Source organism: Pituophis catenifer, unplaced genomic scaffold (genome assembly GCF_029215685.1).
Source record: "Pituophis catenifer annectens isolate HBS135680 unplaced genomic scaffold, rPitCat1.0.hap2 SCAF_17, whole genome shotgun sequence".
NCBI classification, from domain to species: Eukaryota; Metazoa; Chordata; class Lepidosauria; order Squamata; family Colubridae; genus Pituophis; species Pituophis catenifer.
Window position 1 is genome coordinate 10,312,742 of NW_027256897.1, and position 25,898 is coordinate 10,338,639.

The following is a 25,898-nucleotide window of genomic DNA, read 5'->3' on the forward strand; positions in this document are numbered from 1 at the left end:
CAAGCGATCCCAGGGAGTCTGCAAAACGGTCTTGAAAGCGCGACAAACGCTCACCGTTTTTCAGCGCCATTGTAAGTCCGAACAGTCACTGAACGGATTGCTGTTACAAGGCCTCCTGCTCGGATGGGCGCCCAGCGAGTTTCGCTCTACGACCGTGATTTCCGCCACTTGCCCTAAGCCAGTGATGGCTAAACTTTTTGCCATTGCGTACCAGGAAGGGGGGGGCAGGGGAAGTTCACACACGCGCGTACCCACACCCATAATTTTATGTGCCCCGCCCAACCCCCCCTCCCCCCTTGCTCCTGGCCCGTTTTTTCTTTGTCACCTGGCTCCAGATCCTCTCTATGCATCTGGGGAGGGCATAAATAGCCTTCCCCACCTACCCCCAGGCCCTCCGGAGGCAGAAAACAGCCTGTTTCCCTACTTCTGGTGGGCCCAAAAGGCCTGAAAATCAGGTGGCCGGCACGCACATGCGTGCCAGAGCTGAGCTGGCGTGCCCACTGATATGGCTACGCGTGCCATAGATTCGCCATCACGGCCCTAAGCGAATCGTGGCCGTTGTTACGTTAGTGACAAACGGACTGATTCCACCTGCAAATTTAGCTGTTTGCAGACTTACCAAACTCCTGGCTGGGGGAAGGGTGGTGGGGGGGGGGAAGGAAGGAAGGCTGGACTGACACCCACCTACCCCTCTTGCCCGTTTTCCTCCTTTTGGCTGCAGATGTGAAGTACTTGGAAAATTCCAGCGTGGTCAAAGAAGCTCAGGAAAAAGCCAACGCTGCCCTGATGGAATACACCATCTGCCATTATCCCCACGCCATGGACAAATTCCGGCACCTGCTGTTCCAGCTGGCCGACATCCGGGCCCTCAGCATGCAGGCCGAAGAGTACCTGTACCATAAACACCTGGGCGGGGAGGTGCCCTGCAACAACTTGCTGATTGAAATGCTGCACGCTAAGCGGACTTGAGGGCGACCGACGGACGGACGGACGGACGGAGGAGGAGGAGGAGGCTGGGGCGATGGGGGAAGGGGTTGACAATTAAGGGGAGGCTCTCCCCAGCCTCTGGGTTTTGACCCCGGGTCCTTTCAATTGTCCAGCGTGCTGGAATCAGACCAGTTCCACCCTTTTTTTTGTCCCAGATTTTTGGGAAACCTGAAAAAGGAACTTACTTAAACTTTGGAGGGCGGCCCTTGGAGATGGTTTGGAAGCTGCAGGAAGTCTGCAATGGGTGGATCCCAAACATGGGTGGGTGGGTAGGTGTATGGGGGGGGAGAGAAAGGGGCAGCCCTTTCTTCCCCCCCACCCCGGCCTCTAGGTCCATCCCCCCCTCTTTGTCCCAGGAGTGCTGCACATCCGAAAAAGGGGAAACCTATTAGCATCCCCTTGGAATCTCCAAGGGGAAGGCATAACTGGGGCCGTTCCCTCTGCCATATCCGATGCATTTTATTATTATTTTTTTGCAAGGAAAATGCGGGTACCACCCGCACCTCAAACACGGCCTTGAAGATGCTTTTGGGGTATCCGGAGATCCGAGCAACTTTGGGAAGGCACATGGGGAATCATTCCTCCTTCCCGCTCATCCCGCTTCTCGATCTCCCAGTGGGAAGAAGCCAAGATCTTTTTGCAAAAAGTTTTAACAGAACTAGCTTCGTTTTCAGTTCAGTTCGCATGGCATCTCTTCCCCCCCCCCCCCGGCGTTCGTTCAGTCCACGGTACGGTGACTCGAGAGTTTGAGGGCCATATCCTAACGAAGTTGGGTCCTCTCCGGAGGCTTGTGAAGCGGAAACCTCTCGAGGGCATGAGATTGTTAACTGATTCTCTCTCTCTCTTGGTTTTTTTTTTCCTCCCCTTTTTCTTTTTAGCCTAGCCATTTAATTTTATTGGTTGCTCCATCCAGCAAGAAGCACTTCGTTTTTTTTTTCAACGGCCTGTGAAGGGAACAGTTGCCATGTGTCCTTGATAAGAGTCCCTTCCCAGAGTCCTAAATCCGTGTGTTAATTTCATTAACGAATGAATTTCTCAGCCAGGAGGACTTTTTCCTTGGGGCAGGGAAGGGTGTGTGTCCAGGAAAGGCCAGATTTTGACCGTAAAGCCACCATCCATCCAACAGTGATTCTCACCGGCGTCCTGCGATTTTCCAACCCTTCCTTAAAAACCCATTCCAGCTTGCAAGAAATTGCCTAGCCAGAAATCCTGAACTTACTTGCTCGTAGAGATACGGTGTGTGTGTGTGTGTGTCTGTTTCCTATGAATGTGTGTCTATTTTAAGTATTTCTCAAAATTCAAGATTCTTGTTGGTCCACGAAGGTCAAAACCTCTTCCTGTTTCTTTTTCTGGTAGCTTTGTTCCTCTTTGCTTAAAAACCAGGGTATTTTTTTGCAAAGAAATTTGGGAGGGGTGATGGTGGAATCATTTCCTTGAGAGCTCTGACCGTCCAGTCACATCATCCGGTCTTGGCAGGGATGGTAAAATTATAATATTCTTAGCTGAGCGCTTCAGGGCTCTTTCTTTAAGCAGACAAGCAGGGGATGGATTGTGGTTCACCTCCCCTCCCGAGGAATAGGGATGAAAAGAATTTGGGGATACAGTGGGGTGCGTTTTCCTCTCCTTGTCCTCATCCTCCCCCCCACCACATCCCCAAAAAACCCCTCCAATTCGGCCTCTTCGGAGCTGTTGAGTGCCTTCCCACCCAGGTCTCGGCCACGGTCCGATTCTGCTCCCCCATCCCTGCTCCTCCATGCTGCAAGGCTGGTCTCTCTCGTGATGGCTTGTCTCTTGTGTTTTCGACGCCGACGCCTTTCCTGCTTCGTTGTGTGACTTCGGGACAGCCGTCTCTCTCTCTCTCTCTCCGTGTGCGTCCCGTGGATCTGCGTGGTGTGGTTTGAAAGAGTTGGGAGGATGTCCCCTTGGAAAGCAAGCATGCTTTCTGGGTTTGCCAGTGGATCTGGGGGAGGATGGGGGTGGGGGTCTTCTTTTCCCCAGCCCTTCCCAAACATGAAAAGTGCTCTTAAGTGTCTATGCCCCCCCCACCCCCACACCCTTCCTGTCCTCCTTCCAGAAGTCTTTATGGAGTTCTACCTTGCCGAATTCAGACATTCCAATAAATTTTGTAATTCTGCTACGGTCCATTTCTGAATAGTTCTTTCTTTGCCTTGGGTGGTGTCAGTGGTGGGTTTCAAAATTTCTAATCTACTGGTTCTGTGGGTGTGGCTTGGTGGGCGTGGCATGGCTTGGTGGGTGTGGCTTGGTGGGTGTGGCAGGGGAAGGATACTGTAAAATCTCCATTCCCACCCCACTTCAGGGGAAGGATACTGTAAAATCTCCATTCCCTCCCCAATCCAGGGGAAGGTTACTGCAAAATCCCCATTTCCTCTTGATCAGCTGGGACTCGGGAGGCAGAGAATACATGGGAGCGGGGCCAGTCAGAATTTTTTCTACCGGTTCTCCGAACTACTCAAAATTTCCGCTACCGGTTCGCCAGAACTGGTCAGAACCTGCTGAAACCCACCTCTGGGTGCTGTCCTCGCAACCAAGAACAGCAGAAGGGGTGGGGTGGGGCGGCAGGTGGGACCCCGAAGACTTGTATGGGGGGGGTCTGAATCCACAGATGTGGAGGGTGGGAGGAAGCCGGAGAGAGAAAGGCCACTCAGCACCCTTTTTCCAGTCAACCAAAAAACGGGGCCATGTTGGTTTCAAAAAAAATGAAAACACAAAATTCTGGGGAATTGTCCTTGCCTAGCTTACAAAGCTGGGATGTCCCTCCTCTTTTTCCTGGACAGCAAGCAGGGCTTGGAGCCTAGCCAGAGATGATAAGACACCGGGCCCAACTCCAGCTGCAGGCGTGGGGGTGACTCGGAGGAGGTGGCCCGTTTCCCCCTGTGAAAAGGCTGCGGGTGAGGGAGGGAGAGAGAGAGAATCTTGTCTGAGAAGTTGGTGAGGAGGAGGAGCAGAAGGGAGGGAGGGAGGGAGAGAAGAAAGGAAGGAAAGAAGGAGAGAGTTAAGGAAGGAAAAAATGAGGGAGGGAGGGAGGAGAAAGTTAAGGAAGGGAAGGAGGAAAGGAAGGATGGTAGAAAAGGAAGGAAGGAAGGAAAGGAAAAGATGGGGAGGGAGGGAAGGAGGAAGGAAGGAAAAAATGAAGGAGGGAGGAGAAAGTTAAGGAAGGAAAGGAGGAAAGGAAGGATGGTACGAAAGGAAGGAAAGAAGAAAAAGATGGGGAGGGAGGAAGGAAGGAAAAATGAAGGAGGGAGGAGAATGTTAAGGAATTAAAGGAAGGAAGGAAGGAAAGAAAGGGAGGGAGGAAGGAAGGAAGGAAAAGATGGGGAGGGAGGGAAAGAGGAAGGAAGGAAAAGAAGGAAAAGATGGGAAGGGAAGGAGGCAGGGAGGGAGGAAGGAGAAAATGAGGGAGGGAGAAGAAAGTTAAGGAAGGAAAGGAGGAAGGAAAGAAAGAAGGAAAAGATGGAGGGGGAGGGAAGAAGGAAGGAAAAAATGAGGGAGGGAGGAGAAAGTTAAGGAAGGAAAGGAGGAAAGAACATAGGAAAGGAGGAAAGAACGAAGGAAAGAGGTAGGGAGGAAGGGAGGAAGGAAGGAAGGAAAAAGGAAGGAAGGGGAAAAAAAAACAAGGATGCCTAAACCCAGCCAAGAAATAGAGCTTCCAGAGGTCTTAGCTTGCAAAAGATTCTCTCCCAGAGACCCAAAACCAGTAACATTTGGAGAACAGTTTCCAGATGTTTCCTTGTAGGTGTAGCTGCCCATTCAGACATCAGGACTCCCCCTTCGAAACACATTCTGGGCTTTGGGCATGGCCAGGACAGACTTCTCTTTCCCTCCTTAGGGTCTTTTGAAGACGTATAATTCATTCAGATTTCAGCCGGCTGTTCAGATAGCAGCAGCCCTTCCCTGAGCTTGACATTTTTTTCCCAGATGTGCAAGACTAAGGTGCCCATGAGCCTCAGCCAGCCTCTGGCCCAGGAGATCAAGCCTGGGGGAGTGCGGGATTCCTTAAAAAAAAATCCTAAAACTTAGGATTCGAAAGCATCCATTCCCTCGAGCTTTCTCATTGGTGTCACCAATGGAGCAGCCGACCCTTACAAATTTTAATTTTGGGGGATATTTTCCACGCACCCCTTTTTGTGCATCCTTTCCCCTGCCCGCTTTTAAAATCTCTGCAGATACGTCCGGCCAAATGTCAAGATTTATCTGAAACAGTGTATAGGTCCGTGATGGTGAACTTATGGCACGCGTGCGATAGGTGGCACGTGTAGCCATATCAGTGGGCACGCCAGCTCAGCTCTGGCACGCATGTGCATGCCGGCCACCTGATTTTCAGGCCTTTTGGGCCCACCAGAAGTGGGGAAACAGGCTGTTTTCTGCCTCCGGAGGGCCTGGAGGTCTGTTTTCGCCCTCCCCAGATGCATAGAGAGGATCTGGAGCCGGGTGACAAAGAAAAACGGGCCAGGAGCAAGGGGGGAGGGGGGGTTGGGCGGGGCACATAAAATTATGGGTGTGGGCACGTGTGTGCGTGAACCTCCCCCGCCCCCCCCTTCCTGGCACGCAATGGCAAAAAGGTTAGCCATCACTGGTATAGGTTTTCCTGCTCAAGCAGAGGGCTGGATTAGAAGACCTCTAGGGTCCCTTCCAGCTCATTTTAAGTCTAAGCCTATTTCCTAGAGAACTGGCGTCGAGGGAAGAGCTGGGGGAAGAGTTTTCACAAGTTTTTTTTATTTTGTTTCGGTTGCAGAATCCCTCAAAAGATACAGCTTGTTATCTTCCCTGTTTGGGTTTCCAAATATGTAGCCGAATGTCGACAACTCGGGCAACAAGTCCTGTTATCCCCAGTGGTAGTTTTTTGTGTATGTGTGTGTAAAAGAAACAACTTTTACTTGAAACACTGAAGCCGTCACTTCCCTCCTCTCCCTCCCTGCCCCACCTCAGCCGACCCAATTTTCTTTAGAATAATCAACGTAGATTAACACCCGAGAGTTACAAGAGAGTTCCTCTTAACGTTGGCCATCATTAAGCCAACTGGATAACAATACACATCATGCTCGTCGGTGCCTCTTTGTGCCTCTTCCAAAGTTGTTTTGGAAGGATCTTGCGTTGGAAGAAGATCTGCAGTTCCAAAAACACGGGAGTATAAATTTTGCAGGAAGGTCTCACAAACACGGAAAAGAGCCATGGATTAGCTTCCAAAAAAAAAACGGGAATAGAAATGAAAATTTTAGCCTTCTTCACCGCAAGCACTTAAGGTATTGCTGACACCTGCAAGTTCGTTGGTCCTGATGAAAACGGGAAGGGAGGAAAACTCCAGTGGCCCTCAGAAGCTTCTTCTTCTTCTTCATCATCATCATCATCATCATCATCATCATCATCATGTTAAAAATAGCGCCCTGAAAATGTTCCATTGGAACCCGTGGAAACGGGTTCATGCCTTAAACGGAGCAGTCCAAAAAACAAAAAAGAAAAGAAAAGAAAATTTCCATCAGCACCCAGGGCCGTTTTCAGAAGCTGAAGGTCTTCTCGTGTCCTCTTTAACCTTCTCTTCCCCAGCTTGATGTCCCTGGCTGCTTCCTGTTTTAAAAAACAGGATGAAGGTGGCATCTCTGGAGGCTTCAGGGAGAGTCGTGGTGGCGATGCTTAGAGCAGGGGTCTGCAACCTTAAACACTCAAAAGAGCCATTTGGACCACAGAAAAGAAAACACCGGGAGCCACAAAACCCTTCCCGTGCCTGACTATTTCTCAAAACTAGCATATGTAGTTGAATTAAACGTTCTGTTTTCTTCTGAAACTTTTCTTTTCCTGGATTTATCCATGGTTGGCCTACCGGGGGTTGAAAAGCTCAATAAATTGCGTGCCGGCGGGTGTCGCACATTGGCAGTTGTGACACATATTTTGAGCGAAAGGGAGCCGCAGCAGAGGGGTGAAAGAGCCACATGCGGCTCCAGAGCTGCAGGTTGCTGACTCCTGGCTTAGAGAAAGCCCTTGCAGAGATGGTTGGCATGGGGAAAAATAAAAGAGAGGAAGTTTTGGGTCAGGGATGAAAAATGGGGCGATCGAGAGCAGTTGGCTTCCAGAAATGAAATTGCTCTTCTAGGGGCAGCTATAACAGACGAGTCCAATGAAGGATGACTTAAGGACCAACCATATCAGACGATGGGATGGAGGAACGGAGGCAGTCATGAAGCGATGCCACCGAGTTGACCAGGGGTCTCCAACTTTGGCCACTTTAAAGACTTATGGACTTCAACTCCCAGAATTCCTCAGTTGAAATCCACGAGTCTTAAAGTGGCCAAGGTTGGAGACCCCTGGCTAAGGGAAGTGAGAAAGAAACTGTGAGAAAGCATCTTGGTTAGTAAATCGTAACTTCAGAGCCAGGCCTGGCAGAGTCTGGAGAAGGAACCTTCTCTTCTCCATCTTCTGGGTTTTTGTCCCTCAACAGTCACCGGTTGGAGACACGTCGCTGGGAACAGCTCTGCTCATAAGCCTGTAAGAGGAGAAAATATCCATCATGGTTTAGCTGTTTTGGCTTCTTTTGATTTTCACCTATTTTTTTTTCCAGTCTAAAAAGTAGACCGAAGGATGGAAGCTAATCTGGGACATTAAAAAATAAGGACAGCTCGAATCATCCTGGTTTTTCCAAACTCACCCAAAACTGGAGATGTCGATGTCTCCCACCCCCAGAGGGGTAACCCCTCCAGCAACATAGATTAGATTAACAGAGTTGAAAAAGGGACCTTGTAGGTCATCTAGTCCAACCCCCTGACCAAGCAGGAGACCCTACACCATTTCTGACCGATGGCAGTCCTGTCTCTTCTCGAAAGCCTCCAGTGATGAAGCTCCCACAACTTCCGAAGGCAACTTCTGTTCCACGGGTTGATTGTTCTCACTGTCAGAAAGTTTCTCCTTATTTCTAGGCTGAATCTCTCCTTGTTCAGTTTCCATCCATTATTCCTTGTCTGGCCTTCGGGTGCTTTGGAGAATAGCTTGGCCCCCTTCCTCTCTGGGGCAGCCCCTCAACTATTGGAAGATGCTCTCCTGTCTCTCCTGGTCCTTCTCTTCACTAGACCAGCCATGCCCAGTTCCTGCAACCGTTCATCGTATGTTTGAGCCTCCAGTCCCCTCATCATCCTGGTTGCCCTTCTCTGCACTCTTTCTAGAGTCTGAACCTCTTTTTTATAGTGTGGTGACCAAAACTGTATTCTAGGTGTGATCTTACCATAGCTGGAAGACCTCAGCCTCACCGTTACCCCCTTGTTTTCACAATGGAGGGAAGAGAGTCTCGCCTCTTCTGCCGCCCCCTCTCCAGCCAAAGGAATGCACTTCCTTTTTGTACCCCTTTCTTGGGGCCGATGGCTCGGCTGTTCCCACAAAGTCTTGGGTCAATAGTACCCCTGATTTTCCAACGCTGGAACCCGAACTGCCAAGGCTAAGGGTTGGGTGGGGAATCCTATCTCGCCGGCAGCCTCCCGCTTGCCGATACGGTTCTCCATCCTTCCTCCCGCACCCCCCCCCCACCCATCCCAGCCACCTCCCCGATCCTGTCGGTGCCCAGCTGCAGGCACAAGGAGCACATGTTGCTATGCGCGGCTTAGCAACATGCAAGATGTATTCAGAAACCATAATGAAATTATCGCGGGGAGACAATTGCGGTGACACTCGAGGAGACAGAGGCCACCTCAATCGCCAGGCGATTGAACAAAAGAGACACCTCATTGTGTGGGGTAAATATATGACAATATTCTTTCTCCCTTCTTCCCTCCCCCCCCACCATCACACACAGACACCCCCCACCCCGCATGGCCCACCCCCTCTTTTGCAGGGCGCTCACCTCCCCACATAATGGAGCGTAATGAATATCACCAGATCATACCTCCATAAAGGCAGCTAGGAACACATTGGGGAGGGGGTGATGTTTGGGGGGAGGTTGGGGGGGAGGAAGAGAAAACATGTGGTCCTCTTGTCAAGTGAATGGGGTCCAGAGGCTTTCGATGAGGAGGGGGGGACAGAGAAAGGAAGAGGACAATCTATTTTTTTTTCCATCAGCACTTTGCGCCGTGTTTAATAACAACATTGTTCTCTTTCTATCCCCGAGGTCTTGAATGCAAATTTGCAGTTTGAAAACACGCTGGCGAATAATGGAAATCGGTCAGCGATTCCCACCGCCGTGGCGGTGGTGGATGGCCTGATCGGCAAGTTGTTGTTTTTTTCCCCCCCCTCATCTTTGCAAAAGTTTGATATTAAAAATTATATTCGCGACTTTCTCAATTATTCTGCAGAGAGGGAATACAGGCAGCCGTTGACTTAATCGCCGTTCCTTTAAGTGACGGTTCAAAGTTATGACGACGGCGCTGAAAAGAGTTCCTTAGGACTGTTTTTAGGACAGTGCTAAGGCGCTGAGCTTGTCGATCAGAAAGGTCGGCAGTTCAGCGGTTCGAATCCCAAGCATCACGTAACGGGGGTGAGCTCCCGTTACTTGCCCCAGCTTCTGCCAACCTAGCAGTTCGAAAGCAGGTAAAAAATGCAAGTAGAAAAATAGGGACCACCTTTGGTGGGAAGGGAACAGCGTTCCGTGCGCCTTTGGCGTTGAGTCGCCAAAGGCGCACGGCGTTGAGTTGATCCTGGGGTTGTGCGATTTTTTGCGACCTTGTGACGAACAAAGTCAATGGGGAAGGCGGATTCACTGAAACAATCAGGTTACTAACTGTGGCAAGCTGGGTCATAAAATGAAGGAAACTTGCTTAACAAATGGCTCGCTTAGCCACAGAAATTTGGGGTTCAGTTGTGGTATTAAGTTGAGAACTAACTCTGGTCTGTCCTAGGCATGAATTCTGAGCAGGACAAGACTCCTGAATAGTGGAATTTGAGACAGGATTAATATGTTTGCAAAACTTGGAAATTGATCGACGATTTCTGCCGCAGCAGCTGGCCTGATCTGGAAGGCATTTTTCACTTTGCAAAAGTTTGATATCATTATTATTATTATTATTATTATTATTATTATTATTATTATTATTATTATTATTATCTCTTTTATTCATTAAACATAAAACTCAGTCAACTGAACATTCCAAAATGCATCACAAATACCATTGACTGGTGCTAATGGTTGATGCAGGTTGCAGGGGGTTATTATTATTATTATTATTATTATTATTATTATTATTATTATTATTAATTAATTAAACATGAAACTCAAGTCAACTGAACATTCCAAAATGCACCAGAAATACCATTGACTGGTGCTAATGGTTGATACGGGTTGCAAGGGGTTATTATTATTATTATATTATTATTATTTTATTATTATTATATTATATTATATTATAATATTATTTTTGAATGTTCAGTTGACTGAGTTTCATGTTTAATGAATAATAATAATAATAATAATAATAATAATAATAATAATATATCATTATTATTTACTTTATTCATTAAACATGAAACTCAGTCAACTGAACATTTAAAAATGCGTCACAAATACCATTGACTGGTGCTAATGGTTGATACGGGTTGCTGCCAGCGTCTTAGGTATCAGCCAAGTATCTTCTTAAGATGTACGATGTTCCGAGTAGCGCAGTTTTTTGCAGTCCCGCTGGTGTTATTGCAGAAAGCTGCAATTTCTTGATGTATTTTATAAAATTCTTGGACATGTGCCCCAATGACAATGGGTATCACGGTTACATGTTTCATCCATAATTGCGTACTTTCGATGGCTATTATTATTATTATTATTATTATTATTATTATTATTATTATTATTATTAGTTAATCTTTAGTGAGATTCACAGCCTTTGAGGCTGGTTAATAGCTCAGCAGCTCCAGTCCTAACCAAGGACCTAGGAACTGTTAAGGTATCGTCGGAGGATGTAAGCTGTTCCGAGTAAGGTGTTTTTTTGTAGAGTCAAAATGTATTATTATTATTATTATTATTATTATTATTATTATTATTATTATTATTATTAGTTTGCAAATTTCTCAACAGTTATTCTGCAGGGAAGGAATAAGCGTGACAAGGCTCCAAGATCGTAGAATTTGAGGCATGATTTCTCGAGTTTAAAAGTCCTGAACCGGTGAAAATGCGGCAAGGCTGAACATAACAGGGGAAGACCTTACCTGATGATTTGAAGGCAGTCAGTTGTACAGCCTGGAAAAAAAAAAAAAGAGAAAGAGAGAGAAAGAAAGAGAGAAAGAGATGGTGATCTGATCCCGCTCCCCAAATCTCTGAAAGTAACCCCCATTTGTCTTCAGACTCACAGCAAAACAGTTTCCCGCAAAAAAAAAACAATCTCCAGTTAAACTTTGCTAATCAAAACTTTCACCGGTGCCCTTTTCGGTTTGCAAATCTGAGCGGCGTCAATCACATAACCAAACTAGCAGTGCTTAAAATCCCATTCTTGGATGACCAAAAAAAACTTTTTTTTCTTTTTTTAAATGTGCTTATTGTCCTAAACCAAAGTTCGATTCTGTCTTTCGCCTTTCTGTTCTGAAATGCTAAGAGGTCATGGATCAAATAGTCCCAGCTCAGTTTCTTTTTTCCCCTAATTTCTTTTCTGGATCGCTGGCTTTTTCCAACCTCCGTTCCCTTCAGGACTGGAGATGCAATTGTTTTTTTTTTTTTAAAAAAAGAAAGACTTATTTTGTGTTTTTACGATGGAACCCCTCCGCCCCCTTGTAAAAACTATTTTAATCCGCCTCGCAGGGGTGCAGCCTCCTTGTGGCCGGAGCCCTAAAGCATGATGTGAGTTGTACTCTGTATGCCTGCAAAAAAAAAAAAAAAAGCTAGCAACTCCATTTCCAGAGATTCAGAGGACTAAAGGGACACCCCGAGGTCATCTAATCCAACCCCCCCCCTCTGGACAAGGGGCTGCCCAGTCTTTTGGGAAAAAAAAAACTTTTTAAAATCGTGAGCGAGTTGCACAATCACCACCACAAAGAGCCTTGAATTCGACCTCAATGCTAGCTGCGTTGTTCACCCCGAATTCAGCAAAAACCCTCGGTGGGTTCAGCTCACGCATATCAACAGCCCCCGGGGGAAACCCTGGTTATGGTTTTATGGCGGATAAAATATTGTTTGAGCCCCGTGAGTGTATCTACATAATGCCTGTGTATGTATATAATGTGTCATCAAGTCATTGTTGAGTCATAAATCTCCGCCTAGATATTCTCCATCAATATGCACCGACTCGCATAAATACACGCCCGCACACCACTCTGGCTGAAAGAACCTGCTTCTTTTTTTTTAAAAAACCCACAAAGCTAAGTTTCTAGATCTTATGACCAGGAAGTCGATCTCGAATGACCGAGAGCCGATCTTTGCATATTATCTCCCCCCCCCACCTCACTCCGCTGCCTATTGTCGAGGTGGATCATTTAATCCTCCCCCCGGCTTGTGCATAAGAAAGAAGGGGGTACCCATTAAACCGACAAACCAACCGGTAGTCTTTCCACAGAGAAGTGTTGCAAAAGAAAAAAAAAGGGAGAAGAATTATCCCTTTGCACCCTTTCTGGTCTCTCCAGCTCGTGGAAAGTGATGGGGAAACCAGGTGCGAAACTTCCGCCTCCGAAGTACCAACGTTGGCCTTGGCATTTAAAAACCAGCGGCAACGCTTAAGCGCTGGGTGGCTTAATTGCTTTAGCCTCTGCTTAAGAGCCGGGTGCCCAGTACCTTGGCAATGACATGGATTGCTGGATCGAAAACACCCTGGCAGGTGACTGGCACCCTGCTTTCCTTAGCCCACTCCCGAGCCAATCAAGACCCTCGAAAGAAGACGCCATGCCAAGGTTGCTTGGCACGATCACTTCGCTGATTAAACAGGGGTGGGGGGCAGGAAAGAAGAGGGGGGGGGGGTGTGGAGAGGGAGGAAGAGTTGTTTATTTGACAGAGAGGCATCGGGTGCCCTTGGATGTCAAGTTGTCCGAAAGCGACATAATCCTTTTTCAATAGTCTGGCAGAAATGCGCGGCCCCACATCGTCATGGCTTCGGCTGGGAAGCTGCTCTCACTGCCCACGATGGAACGGATGACGTACGAACAACGGAGGGGGGTAACAGAGCTCAGAGGTTCTCCTGGAAGGGATCCCATGGAAGGGTCCCCCCCTTTTTCCACAAAGCTCAAAGGGGCGGTGGGTGATGGAGAGACCCAGCTTCTTTTCTGGACATTGGGGAGGGTTAGGGTTACATTGAAGCCCAAAATGTTGGAAATGTAACCAACGACAAGGTACCTTCTTTCACGCTTGGTGGCCATGTCCCGAAGCGAAAAAGTACTGGACTAAGATACAAGGATGGCTACAAGAGCGAATAAAATGTCAAATAGAACGAAACCCGGAAACATTTCTCCTGGGAATACTTAAAAACAACATTTGATAGAAAGAAAGATAAGATTTGATTCTACACGTATTAACAGCGGCAAGAATTGCGTTCGCGCAATACTGGAAGGAACGCCATACACCGCCAGAGGGATTGATCATTCAGAAGAGATACATGAATGTGCCGAAATGGATAAAACGTACCCTAAGAACTAAAAGAAAAAGATGATTCGGAATTTTATGCGGATTGGGGAAAATGGCACACTTGGGTAGATAATAGAAATAAAAATTGGAAATATACATAAGGCTACTGAGGGTTAGATATTGAAGGTATATCATGTATATATTGTATGGAATGTTGATCTGAACTATACAAAAATGACACAGTCTGTTGATTATGTACTAGAGTTGTGTAAAGGAAAATTGTAATAAAAATTATTTAAAAGGAAAAAAAAAAGGGTTTACAGTCTTAACAGGTTGAGTGGACGTCCTACCTGCCCTGTGGCTTCTTGCCCAGGTGTGACAGCCAGGAGACTCTGCAGGATTAAGGTGGGATCCTTCTACACCGGAGCGATGTAGAAGGACTCAGGGGATTAACTAAGATCTTCAGAAGGTGTCAGATGGAGGATTGGTTGCAACCTTAGATTCTTGAGAGGTAACGCAGGTGGGAGGAGGGGAGATAGGCAAGACAAAAATCAGTTTTTTTTCCCTCCTTCTTGCAGGTGGGCATGGAGAAGAAGAGACGAATGCTTTCTTTCCATGAAAGGCCTCCTAGATCAGGGCGTCACCAAGCTTTCGGACCTCAGGGACCTCTAAATTCATAATTTTAAATCCCGCGGACCACTAATACGATCTGCTTAACGATCGGCTGGGTGGGCGTGGCAAGACGGTCATGTGACTGGGTGGGCGTGGCCAACTCGATGTCACTCACGTCGAGGGGCACCTTGCCAGCCTCTACTCGCTACTCCTCGCCGGGGCTCCTTAGGACCCCAACAGGAAGCAGTTGCTGGAGCTAAGCAGCCATCACAAGAAAGAGTTGGCAAAACAGCTGGGCTCAGTTCAAATTGGATCTGGCCGAGAAGGAGGCTCAGCAGAAGCACCTCACTGAGGACTAGAGGTTTTCCAAGACCTGCGGGAGTGCAAGGCCAGGTACCGACGCCTTGAGGCTCAGCAGGCTGAGATGGTCAAAGAGCCTGGTGGCGCAGCAGACTAATAGCCTGTTATTATCATTCAGCTGCCTGCGATTACTGCTAGTTCGAATCTCCCCAGGCTCAAGGTTGACTCAGCCTTCCATCCTTTCTAAGGTAGGTAAATTGAGGACCCAGATTATGGGGGCAATAAGCTGACTTTGTATAAATATACAAAAGGATGAAGGCTATTGCTTAGCGCATTGTAAGCCGCCCTGAGTGTCCGGAGAAGGGCGGCATATAAATCAAATTTAAAAAAAAAAAAGAAAGAAAAAGAAGGAAGGAAGGAAGGAAGGAAGGAAGGAAGGAAAGAAAGAAAGAAAGAAAGAAAGAAAGAAAGAAAGAAAGAAAGAAAGAAAGAAAGAAAGAAAGAAAAGCTGACTTTGTATAAATATAGAAAAGTATGAAGGCTATTGCTTAACGCCTTGTAAGCCGCCCTGAGTGTCCGGAGAAGGGCGGCATATAAATCAAATTTAAAAAAAAAAAGAAAGAAAAAGAAGGAAGGAAGGAAGGAAGGAAGGAAGGAAAGAAAGAAAGAAAGAAAGAAAGAAAGAAAGAAAGAAAGAAAGAAAGAAAGAAAGAAAGAAAAGCTGACTTTGTATAAATATACAAAAGGATGAAGGCTACTGCTTAATGCCTTGTAAGCCGCCCTGAGTGTCCGGAGAAGGGCAGCATATAAATCAAATTAAAATAAAAAAAATAAAAATAAAAATAAATTGTCAGCCAGTTCCAGGCCATGATGCAGTCCCACTGGAACGAGGCCCTCCGGCTCTTTGCCACCAGCGGCGCTTCCCCTCCAGCCCAAAGCCCCACACCAGGAGGCTGAAGCAAACCCCGAGTCGGAATTTCTGCCCCCCACTGACCCACACAAAAAGACCCCCAAAGGGGGAGACTCTCTGTAGCAACACAAGCGTTCATTGCACGTATATGTCCCAGGGGCCGCAGTTTGAGGACCCCTGATTTAGTGCAATATAAAAAAATTGCAAATAATTTTTCTGCAGACCATCAAAATTTTCTCACAGACCACCAGTGGTCCACGGACCTCCAGTTGGTGACCACTGGACTAGATGTTGCTAGCATTGACCGATTCACACACCCCTGTGTGCTCAATTAGGGACATCCTTCCATAAACTGGGCCCACAGCCTTCCTTGAGACAATGGGGGACGATTAGTCTCACAAATCTGTTCCCCTGAGCACTCATCTTTCTCCCACAAGATGGTGTCCTCCAGATGTTTGGGAGTCCAAAGATGGCTGAGAGAAAGAGGAGTTGTGTGGAGAAATGCACAATAAGGTGCTTGACGGAGGTTATGCTTGACGGAGGTTAGGAGGACGTACACCCCGCACTTGGCCATAAAAACCTGTTTTACTCAGTCACAGTAGAGTTGGAAGGGACTTTGGAGGTCATCTAGTCCAACCCCCTGCTCTGGCAGGAGGCCTAGTAGGGATTCGAACCGCCGAACTGCCGACCTTTCTGATTGAAAAGCTCGGCTTCTTAGCCACTGAGCCACCTAGTCAGGCTCAACAGAAAGAGACAAAGAGTTGAGCTTGCTCGATGCGATATGCTCACACTGACCAAGTGGCTTGATCCCAAGGGGGCAGCCGATCATTTAGGGCCTGTGGGGGCTGCCCTGGAAACAGCAAAGACATCCTTGGTCCCTGTGCCAGCGAAAACGGGGGCCGGGAGGGGAGGGGAGGGCTGCGTGCTCTGTTTTCGCTGGCAGAGGACGAGCAAAACAAACTAAAAGCAAAAGAAAAGAAAAGAAAAGAAAAGAAAAGAAAAGAAAAGGGAGAAATGTTTCCCCTTTTGCATTTGAGCATCCAAGAAGGAGGAGAGGAAAGGAGAAAGAGAAAGAGGAAAGACAAAGAAAAAGATGGAAAGATGGGAAGAAGGAAGGAAAAAAGAAGAAAAGTGGGGATGGAAGAAGAAAGGAGAATGAACAGGGAAGGAAAAAGGAAGGAAGGAAGGGAGGAAGGCGGGAGGAAGGGAAGGAAGGGAGGGAGGGAGAGAGAGAGGGAGGAAAAAAGAAGGAAAGAGGGGATGGAAGAAGAAAGGAGAATGAACAGAAGGAAAAAGAAGAAGGAAGGAGGGAAGGAAGGAAGGAAAAAAGAAGGAAAGGGGATGGAAGAAGAAAGGAGAATGAACAGGGAAAGAAAAAGAAGGAAAGAAGGAGGGAGGGAGGGAAGAAAGGAAAGAGGGAAGGAAGGAAGGAAGGAAAAAAGAAGGAAAGAGGGGATGGAAGAAGAAAGGAGAATGAACAGGGAAAGAAAAGGAAAGAAGGAAGGAGGGAGGGAGGGAAGGAGGGAGGAAGGAAGGAAAAAAGAAGGAAAGAGGGGATGGAAGAAGAAAGGAAAATGAGCAGTGAAGGAAAAAGAAGAAGGAAGGAGGGAAGGAAGGAAGGAAGAAGAGAAGGAAGGAAGGAAGGAAGGAAAAAAGAAGGAAAGAGGGGATGGAAGAAGAAAGGAGAATGAACAGGGAAGGAAAAAGAAGAAGGAAGGAAGGAGGGAGGGAAGGAAGGAAGGAGAGAAGGAAGGAAGGAAGGAAAAAAGAAGGAAAGAGGGGATGGAAGAAGAAAGGAGAATGAACAGGGAAGGAAAAAGAAGAAGGAAGGAAGGAAGGAAGGAAAAAAGAAGGAAAGAGGGGATGGAAGAAGAAAGGAGAATGAACAGGGAAGGAAAAAGAAGAAGGAAGGAAGGAGGGAGGGAAGGAAGGAAGGAGAGAAGGAAGGAAGGAAGGAAGGAAAAAAGGAAAGGGGATGGAAGAAGAAAGGAGAATGAACAGGGAAGGAAAAAGAAGAAGGAAGGAGGGAAGGAAGGAAGGAGCGAAGGGAGGAAGGAAGGAGGGTGGGAGGGAGGAAGGAAGGAGGGAAGGAAGGAAGGAAGGAAGGAAGATTATAATGAGAGGGAGGGGGATCTGAGAGAAGTCCTGCCTTATCACTTGGCCATCACAGGTGCCCCCCAACATGCGTGCTGTCCACCCCGGCCACGCCCACCCCAACCTTCCAAAGTCCAACACAACCCTGATTGCGGCCCCCAATGAAATCGAGTTCGACACCCCTGATGCAGGGCATCTTCTGAGAGGTGGGCGGGTGGGAACTTACCGGTTTCTCAGGTGACATAATGGATGAAACGCTCCGTGGGATTTTGGCACTGAAGTTCCCTATATTAGGAGAGGGGCATCAGTTGGGTGCAACAGCAAACATCCGAATGCAGCGTCTGTCTTCCTGGCAAAGCTGCTCTCCCTACCTTTGCTCTTGGAGTTGGACGCTGCCGTGTCCTTCTCGCTGGAACAGGTTGTATTTTCCGGGGTGGTTGGGTTGAATCTGGCCATCTCCCAGGAGGTGTCCCTGGGGCTTGACAGATAATTGACAGGGTGGGAGCAGTTCTGAAACAAGAAGAGGAGAAGAGAACATCTGGAGGAAGAGGGCCTTCCCTTGAAGCCTGGGAGAAGCAGGAAAACCCTTCTGAGATGTTGAAAACGCAGGTGGGCCTCCATAACTTTGTCCAAAGAGGGGCTGGATCCAGATCCAGGCAGTTCTCCTCTGAGCTGACCCACTGAAAGCAACTGATTGAAGATGGTTTCGACTTCATTTCAAAGGTAGGAGAGAATTTAGTCTGTCCATCCATCCCTGGATCCAACTCCCTACCGCTTTGAAGGCAGAAAGTTACTTCCTCTGGGAGAAAGCTAAACTAGGTTTGCCTCCTGTAGATGCTAGCTTACTTTAGAGAGGGGATATGGAGACTCCCATTCAGAAATTCTACCAGGCCAGTCTCAGAAGAGGCCTTTTCATATCTGGATCACAGAAATCCAGATGTTCTTTAGACAGTGTCCAAGAGTCACCGACAGCTCCAGCGTGTCGCTGCCCCATATCAGCCAATTTGTGTTTTTTTTTTTCAGACCATGAGCCACGGTGGTGCAGTTGTTAGAGTGCAGTACTGCAGGCTCCTTCTGCTGCCTGCAATTTGGCAGATCGAATCTCACCAGGCTCAAGGTTGACTCAGCCTTCCGTCCTTCCGAGGTGGGTAAAATGAGGACCCAAATTGTTGAGGGCAATAGGCTGACTCTGTAAACCGCTTAGAGAGGGCTGTGAAAGCACTGTGAAGTGGTATATAAGTCTAAGGGCTATTGCTATTTGTCTCTATGTGTGTCTGTCATCTATCTATCTATCTATCTATCTATCTATCTATCTATCTATCTATCTATCTATCTATCTACCTACCTACCTACCTACCTACCTACCTACCTACCTACCTACCTACCTACCTACCTACCTACTTACCTATCTATCTATCTATCTATCTAGCTATCTATCTAGCTATCTATCTAGCTATCTATCTATCATCTATCTGCCATGGTGGCACAGTGATTAAAATGCAGTATTGCAGGCTAACTCTGCCCACTGCCAGCAGTTCGATCCTGACTGGCTCAAGGTTGACTCAGCCTTCCGTCCTTCCGAGGTGGGTCAAATGACGACCCAGATTGTTTGGGGCAAGAGGCTGACTCTGTAAATTGTTTAGAGAGGGCTGGAAAGCAACATGAAGCAGCGTGTAAGTCTAAGTGCTACTGCTATTTATGGAAGGATCTGGAAAGATCTTGGATCTGGTGGACTCCCACATCATCTGAAGAAGAGAGAATGAAGGCACCTCACAATTTTTTTTAAAAAAAATTGATTTATATGCCGCCCTTCTCCGGAGACTCAGGGCGGCTTACAATGCGGTAAGCAATAGCCTTCATACTTTTGTATATTTTATACAAAGTCATCTTATTGCCCCCACAATCTGGGTCCTCATTTCACCTACCTTAGAAAGGATGGAAGGCTGAGTCAACCTTGAGCCTTGGCGAGATTCGAACTAGCAGTAATTGCAGGCAGCTGGAGTTAAATTACAATGCATTAGTCTGCTGAGCTATCCAGGCTCTTCCTCCAGGCCGTCGCTTCCTCCCCCCCCTTTTTTCCCCTTCCTTCCCTGCCCCGCTTGGGAAGCCCCTCTTTAAATAGACGGGGCCTTATACAGCTTTGGCCCACAATTTAAAACCCAATTTACACTTAAAAAGCTAAAAAGAGCTAAAAAAAAAGGGGGGGTTTTTCACGCCAGCCCTGCTTGATGGAAAAGAAAAGTTTTTAGGGCACGGCAAAAGGCCCGGAGATCTGGTATCCTTCGTATCTGGTATCCCTCGTAAGTTCTTGGCTCTTCTTTGGTCTATGGCAGGGGTCAGCAACCTGCGGCTCTGGAGCCGCATGTGGCTCTTTCACCCCTCTGCTGTGGCTCCCTTTCACTCAAAATAACCGCCAATGTGCGACACCCGCCAGCACACGATTTATTGAGCTTTTCAACCCCCGGTAGGCCAACCCTGGATAAATCCAAGAAAAGAAAAAAAGTTTCAGAAGAAAACAAAACGTTTAATTCAACTACATATGCTAGTTTTGTGGCCGCTCAAGAAATAGTCAGGAAGGTTTTTGTGGCTCCCGGTGTTTTCTTTTCGGTGGGAAACGGGTCCAAATGGCTCTTTTGAGTGTTTAAGGTTGCAGACCCCTGATCTATGGAGAAAGCTTTCTAGATAGCACACAATCAACCCTAAAATAACTCAAGAAGGTTGCGGGAAAGGAACCAAGAGGGATGTGTGAATTCACTCCTTGTCAGGTGCAGCTTGCAAAGGGGAACAAATATTCCAGTTATTGGAGGGGCTGCCACAAAGAGGAGAAGCTCAGCTTATTCTCCAAAGCACCAGAAGGCAAGACAAAAAAACAACAAAAACGGATGGAAACTCATCGAGGAGAGAAGCAACCTGGAATTAAGGAAAAACTTCCTAACAGGGAGGACAATTAACCAGTGGAACAGCTCGCCACCAGAAGTTGCTGGTGCTTCATCACTGGAGGTTTTTAAGAAGATACTGTCTGAAATGGTATAGGGTCTCCTGCTTAAGAAGGGGGCTGGACTAGAAGACCTCCAAGGTCCCTTCCAGCTCTATTCTGATTGACCTACCGTGAATGAGAGGGCTTTTTTCTTCTCCCTCATTCTCTGGATGGCATTCCGTACCTGGATGGAATGGAAACACAAACAGAGGTCAGCCTTTTCATCCAAAAAGTCCAAGGATGATGTTCTCCAAAACTCAGGCCCAATGCGTGAAATTCGGATCGGGCTAAATTTTCTGTAATGCCTTCCAGTCCGGAGCAAATGAAAGAGAAACTTCCAAATTCGATAGTGATGGAGCAGGGAAGCTGGGGAAAATGGGTGTCTTAGTTACACTTCTGAAAACTCTTTCTTCTTGAGAATCTGGGAGGGGGGATGGACGGACGGACAATTGAATGACATCTCCCCACCTAATGGTAAACTACATCTCCCAGCATCCCTCACTCCTTGCCGCGTGGGGCTGCAGCCAGAGGCCTTTTAGCAACATTTGGAATCCTCCAGGATCTTTGACTGTAGTTTCCCCTCTCTTTTATATGCAAGGAAAAAGGGGGAAAATTGCCACAGGGCAATTTTGGCCTTGCGTTGATAGGTCTACCACAACGTACAGTTGAAGGGTTGCTCCTAAAGTTTCTCCGTGCAACGACAAGCAAAAACGTAAAATGAATCGTATGGATTTGTTTGTGCACTCTGAATCCCCAGCTGGCAATAACATGTTTGTTTTAGTGATTTAAAAAGTCAGAATTTTTTCAAACTTCTGTATAACTGATGCAAAGATCTTGAAGATCCCTAATCTTGAGGGACTCTCTCTCTCTCTCCTCACTCATCTATCTATCTATCTATCTTCTCTATATCTATCTATCTATTTATCTATCTATCTATCTATCTATCTATCTATCTATCTATCTGTCTGTCTTTCTGTCTATCATCCATCCGTCCGTCCATCCATCCATCCATCCATCCATCCATCCATCCATCCATCCCTGTCTGTCTGTCTATCTATCTATCTATCTTCTCTCTCTCTTGCATCTCTTCTATCATCTATCTATCTATCTATCTATCTATCTATCTATCTATTATCTATCTATCTATCTATCTATCTATCTATCTATCTATCTATCATCTATGTCTATCATCTATCTCTGTCTATCATCTATCTATCTATCTATCTATCTATCTATCTATCTATCTATCTATCATCTATCTTCTCTCTCTCTTGCATCTCATCTATCTATCATCTATCTATCTATCTTCTCTCTCTCTCTTGCATCTCTTCTATCTATCTATCTATCTATCTATCTATCTATCTATCTATCTCTATCTATCTATCTATCTTTCTATCATTCATCCGTCCATCCGTCCATCCATCCATCCATCCATCCATCCATCCATCCATCCATCCATCCATCTATCTATCTATCTATCTATCTATCTATCTATCTATCTATCTATCTATCTATCTATCATCTATCTATCATCTATCTAAACTTAGTTAAATAAAGGCTGAAAAAGTAAGCAAGTACCAGCAGCCTCCCATAGATCAGGCTTCCCCAGCTACCACCTACACCTTCCTCCATTTATATTTAAAACCTTCAGGACTAGAAACTTGGGGATGATTGTTGTTGTTTTTTTTAACAAGATACTGTGTTTCTCTTACCTCGCTGTTATAGAGTGCATAGACCAGGAATATGTAGAGGCCCTGTAAAAAAAGAAAAGGAAAAGGAAAATTGCATACAAACGAGCTGAAAAGATATTAGCTCAGAAAAAAAAAATATTGTTTTAGCTGTTGCAAAGGCTGAGAGACAAAGCTGGGAGGGCTTTAGTGGTTTTTCCTTCCTCCTTCTTCCCACCAGCCACAGGACTGCAGCTGGAAGAAGATGGACAGGAGAAACTCTCAATTTCAGTCTCTTTTTTTCCTTTTTTCAGCTGCCCCCCCCTTACCCCCGGATGAAAAAACAATCAACTAAGTCCGTTTGCATTGCAGAATTGCAGCTTGGCATCACTAAGAATCTGGGAAATGTTTTTCTTGTGGCTTGAATGGGTCATGTTTTCAAGGTGGAAAACCCTGAGCTGGACTCATGTCTCTTTTCACTAAGCTCAGCTCGAAAACCTCGCCGCGAAATAATAATGAAAATAACAAAGCTTTGCAACAGGCAGAGACATATCCATGGGTGATATAGGAAGGTGGAGGAGATGTGGAAGACACTTGGCTCCCCTTTGAAAATTTAATCCTTCTGGGGTTCTGTTTTGCAAACAGAGAACCACTAATGCTCAGCTCTGGGGGAGGCCCAAAAGAAAAAGAAAAATCTGCTTTTTTGGCTGGATCCGGATAGCGGGTAGCAATGTTGAAAAAAGATGTTGAGGCTTTGGGAAAAGTTCAGAGAAGAGCAACTAAGAAGATTAAAGGCCTGGAGACTAAAAACATATGAAAAACGGTTGCAGGATTTGGGTTTGGCTAGTCTAGAGAAAAGAAGGACTGGTGGGGGATGGACAGACAGGATAGCAGTCTTCCAGTATTTGAGGGGCTGCCCCAAAGAAGAGGGGGTCAAATTATTCTCCAAGCACCAGAAGGCAAGTCAAGAAGCAACGGATGGAAACTGATCAAGGAGAGAAGCAACCTGGAATGAAGGAGAAACTTCCTAACAGTGAGGACAATTAACCAGTGGAACAGCTTGCCACTAGAAGTTGTGGGTGCTTCATCCCTGGAGGTTTTTAAGAAGAGACTGGACAGTCACTTGTCTGAGATGGTATAGGGCTCCTGTTGTGCAGGGGGCTGGACTAGAAGACCTCCAAGGTCCCTTCCAGCTCTATTCTTATTCTTTTATTCTTATTCTTTTACTTTTATTCTTATTCTCTTATTCTTATTCATTATCCATTCTTTTATTATTATTTCATTATTAATAACTGTTGAGGACTTATTTCTAAAGGGTTCCTTCCATGCCTCCTTTATTCTAAACAACTATCTTTTATTTATTTTTTTAAAAGTTTCCTTTAGATTTATTTATTTTGCTGGTACTTTCTCGCTAAGATTTTCAGCTCCACCTCAGATACGGAAGTAAAACAAAAACATAAAACAGGTACAGGAATCAAAAGCCCTATCCTTTCTCTAAAACCTCAGTTCTTATTCTTTTATTCTTATTCTTTTATTCTTATTCTTTTATTCTTATTCTTTTATTATCCATTCTTTTATTATTATTTCATTATTAATAACTGTTGAGGACTTATTTCTAAGGAGTTCCTTCCATACCTCCTTTATTCTAAACAATTATCTTTTACTTCAAAAAAAAAAAGTTTCCTTTAGATTTATTTATTTTGCTGGTACTTTCTCGCTAAGATTTTCAGCTCCACCTCAGATACGGAAGTAAAACAAAAACATAAAACAGGTACAGGAATCAAAAGCCCTATTCTTTTCTCTAAAACCTTAGTTCTTATTCTTTTATTCTTATTCTTTTATTCTTTTATTCTTATTCTGTTATTCTTATTCTTTTACTATCCATTATTTTATTATTATTTTATTATTATTTCATTATTAATAACTGTTGAGGACTTATTTCTAAGGGGTTCCTTCCATACCTCCTTTATTCTAAACAACTATCTTTTATTTTTTTAAAAAGTTTCCTTTAGATTTATTTATTTTGCTGGTACTTTCTAGCTAAGATTTTCAGCTCCACCTCAGATACGGAAGTAAAACAAAAACATAAAACAGGTACAGGAATCAAAAGCCCTATTCTTTTCTCTAAAACCTCAGTTCTTATTCTTTTATTCTTATTCTTTCATTCTTATTCTTTTATTCTTATTCTTTTATTATCCATTATTTTATTATTATTTTATTATTAATAACTGTTGAGGACTTATTTCTAAGGGGTTCCTTCCATACCTCCTTTATTCTAAACAATTATCTTTTACTTAAAAAAAAAAGTTTCCTTTAGATTTATTTATTTTGCTGGTACTTTCTAGCTAAGATTTTCAGCTCCACCTCAGATACGGAAGTAAAACAAAAACATAAAACAGGTACAGGAATCAAAAGCCCTATTATTTTCTCTAAAACCTCAGTTCTTATTCTTTCATTCTTATTCTTTCATTCTTATTCTTTTATTATCCATTATTTTATTATTATTTTATTATTAATAACTGTTGAGGACTTATTTCTAAGGGGTTCCTTCCATACCTCCTTTATTCTAAACAATTATCTTTTACTTCAAAAAAAAAGTTTCCTTTAGATTTATTTATTTTGCTGGTACTTTCTAGCTAAGATTTTCAGCTCCACCTCAGATACGGAAGTAAAACAAAAACATAAAACAGGTACAGGAATCAAAAGCCCTATTATTTTCTCTAAAACCTCAGTTCTTATTCTTTTATTCTTATTCTTTTATTCCTATTCTGTTATTCTTATTCTGTTATTCTTATTCTTTTATTATCCATTCTTTTATTATTATTTTATTATTAATAACTGTTGAGGACTTATTTCTAAGGAGTTCCTTCCATACCTCCTTTATTCTAAACAATTATCTTTTACTTCAAAAAAAAAAAGTTTCCTTTAGATTTATTTATTTTGCTGGTACTTTCTAGCTAAGATTTTCAGCTCCATCTCAGATACTGAAGTAAAACAAAAACATAAAACAGGTACAGGAATCAAAAGCCCTATTCTTTTCTCTAAAACCTCAGTTCTTATTCTTTTATTCTTATTCTTTTATTCTTATTCTTTTATTATCCATTATTTTATTATTATTTTATTATTCTTTCATTATTAATAACTGTTGAGGACTTATTTCTAAGGGGTTCCTTCTATACCTCTTTTATTCCAAACAACTATCTTTTATTTTTTTTAAAAAGTTTCCTTTAGATTTATTTATTTTGCTGGTACTTTCTAGCTAAGATTTTCAGCTCCACCTCAGATATGAAAGTAAAACAAAAATATAAAACAACAGGTACAGGAATCAAAAGCCCTATTCTTTTCTCTAAAACCTTAGTTCTTATTCTTTTATTCTTATCCTTTTATTCTTTTATTCTTATTCTGTTATTCTTATTCTTTTATTCTTCATTAGTTTATTATTATTTCATTATTATTTCATTATTAATAACTGTTGAGGACTTATTTCTAAGGGGTTCCTTCCATACTTCCTTTATTCTAAACAACTATCTTTTATTTCTTTTAAAAAGTTTCCTTTAGATTTATTTATTTTGCTGGTACTTTCTAGCTAAGATTTTCAGCTCCACCTCAGATACTGAAGTAAAACAAAAACATAAAACAACAGGTACAGGAATCAAAAGCCCCTATCTTGACTTTTTCTCAGCTGGCTTCTGGCAATTTTCAGAAACAAGGAACATCTCCATCTAGAGGCTAAAAAGCTGCCCGAAGTTTAGAGGCCAAGGATAAAATAGATGAGAATGTTATTGTGCAATTCCGATGCCTCGTTCCTGGAATTTTATAAGGCGGTCCAGATAACTTGTAACTTTCTTGCACTTTCTCCGTACTTTCTCTTCTGTTCTTCTTCTTCTT

The 25,898-nt window shown here is 44.7% G+C and overlaps 2 protein-coding genes across 2 annotated transcripts in view; one reads left to right on the top strand and one right to left on the bottom strand.

Moving 5' to 3' along the window:
• The window catches only part of LOC139325865 (steroidogenic factor 1-like), a 19,102-nt gene extending 18,133 nt beyond the window's left edge, over nucleotides 1-969 (top strand). Inside the window, 1 exon segment of the mRNA XM_070955905.1 lies at nucleotides 722-969. Within this exon segment, the coding sequence (XP_070812006.1) occupies nucleotides 722-969 (248 nt within the window).
• A 522-nt stretch (nucleotides 970-1,491) lies between these two features.
• Nucleotides 1,492-25,898, bottom strand: part of ADGRD2 (adhesion G protein-coupled receptor D2) — a 60,473-nt gene continuing 36,066 nt past the window's right edge. Inside the window, 7 exon segments of the mRNA XM_070955907.1 lie at nucleotides 1,492-1,620; nucleotides 2,634-2,908; nucleotides 11,116-11,146; nucleotides 17,593-17,651; nucleotides 17,738-17,876; nucleotides 20,474-20,527; nucleotides 22,056-22,097. Of these exon segments, the coding sequence (XP_070812008.1) occupies nucleotides 1,492-1,620; nucleotides 2,634-2,908; nucleotides 11,116-11,146; nucleotides 17,593-17,651; nucleotides 17,738-17,876; nucleotides 20,474-20,527; nucleotides 22,056-22,097 (729 nt within the window).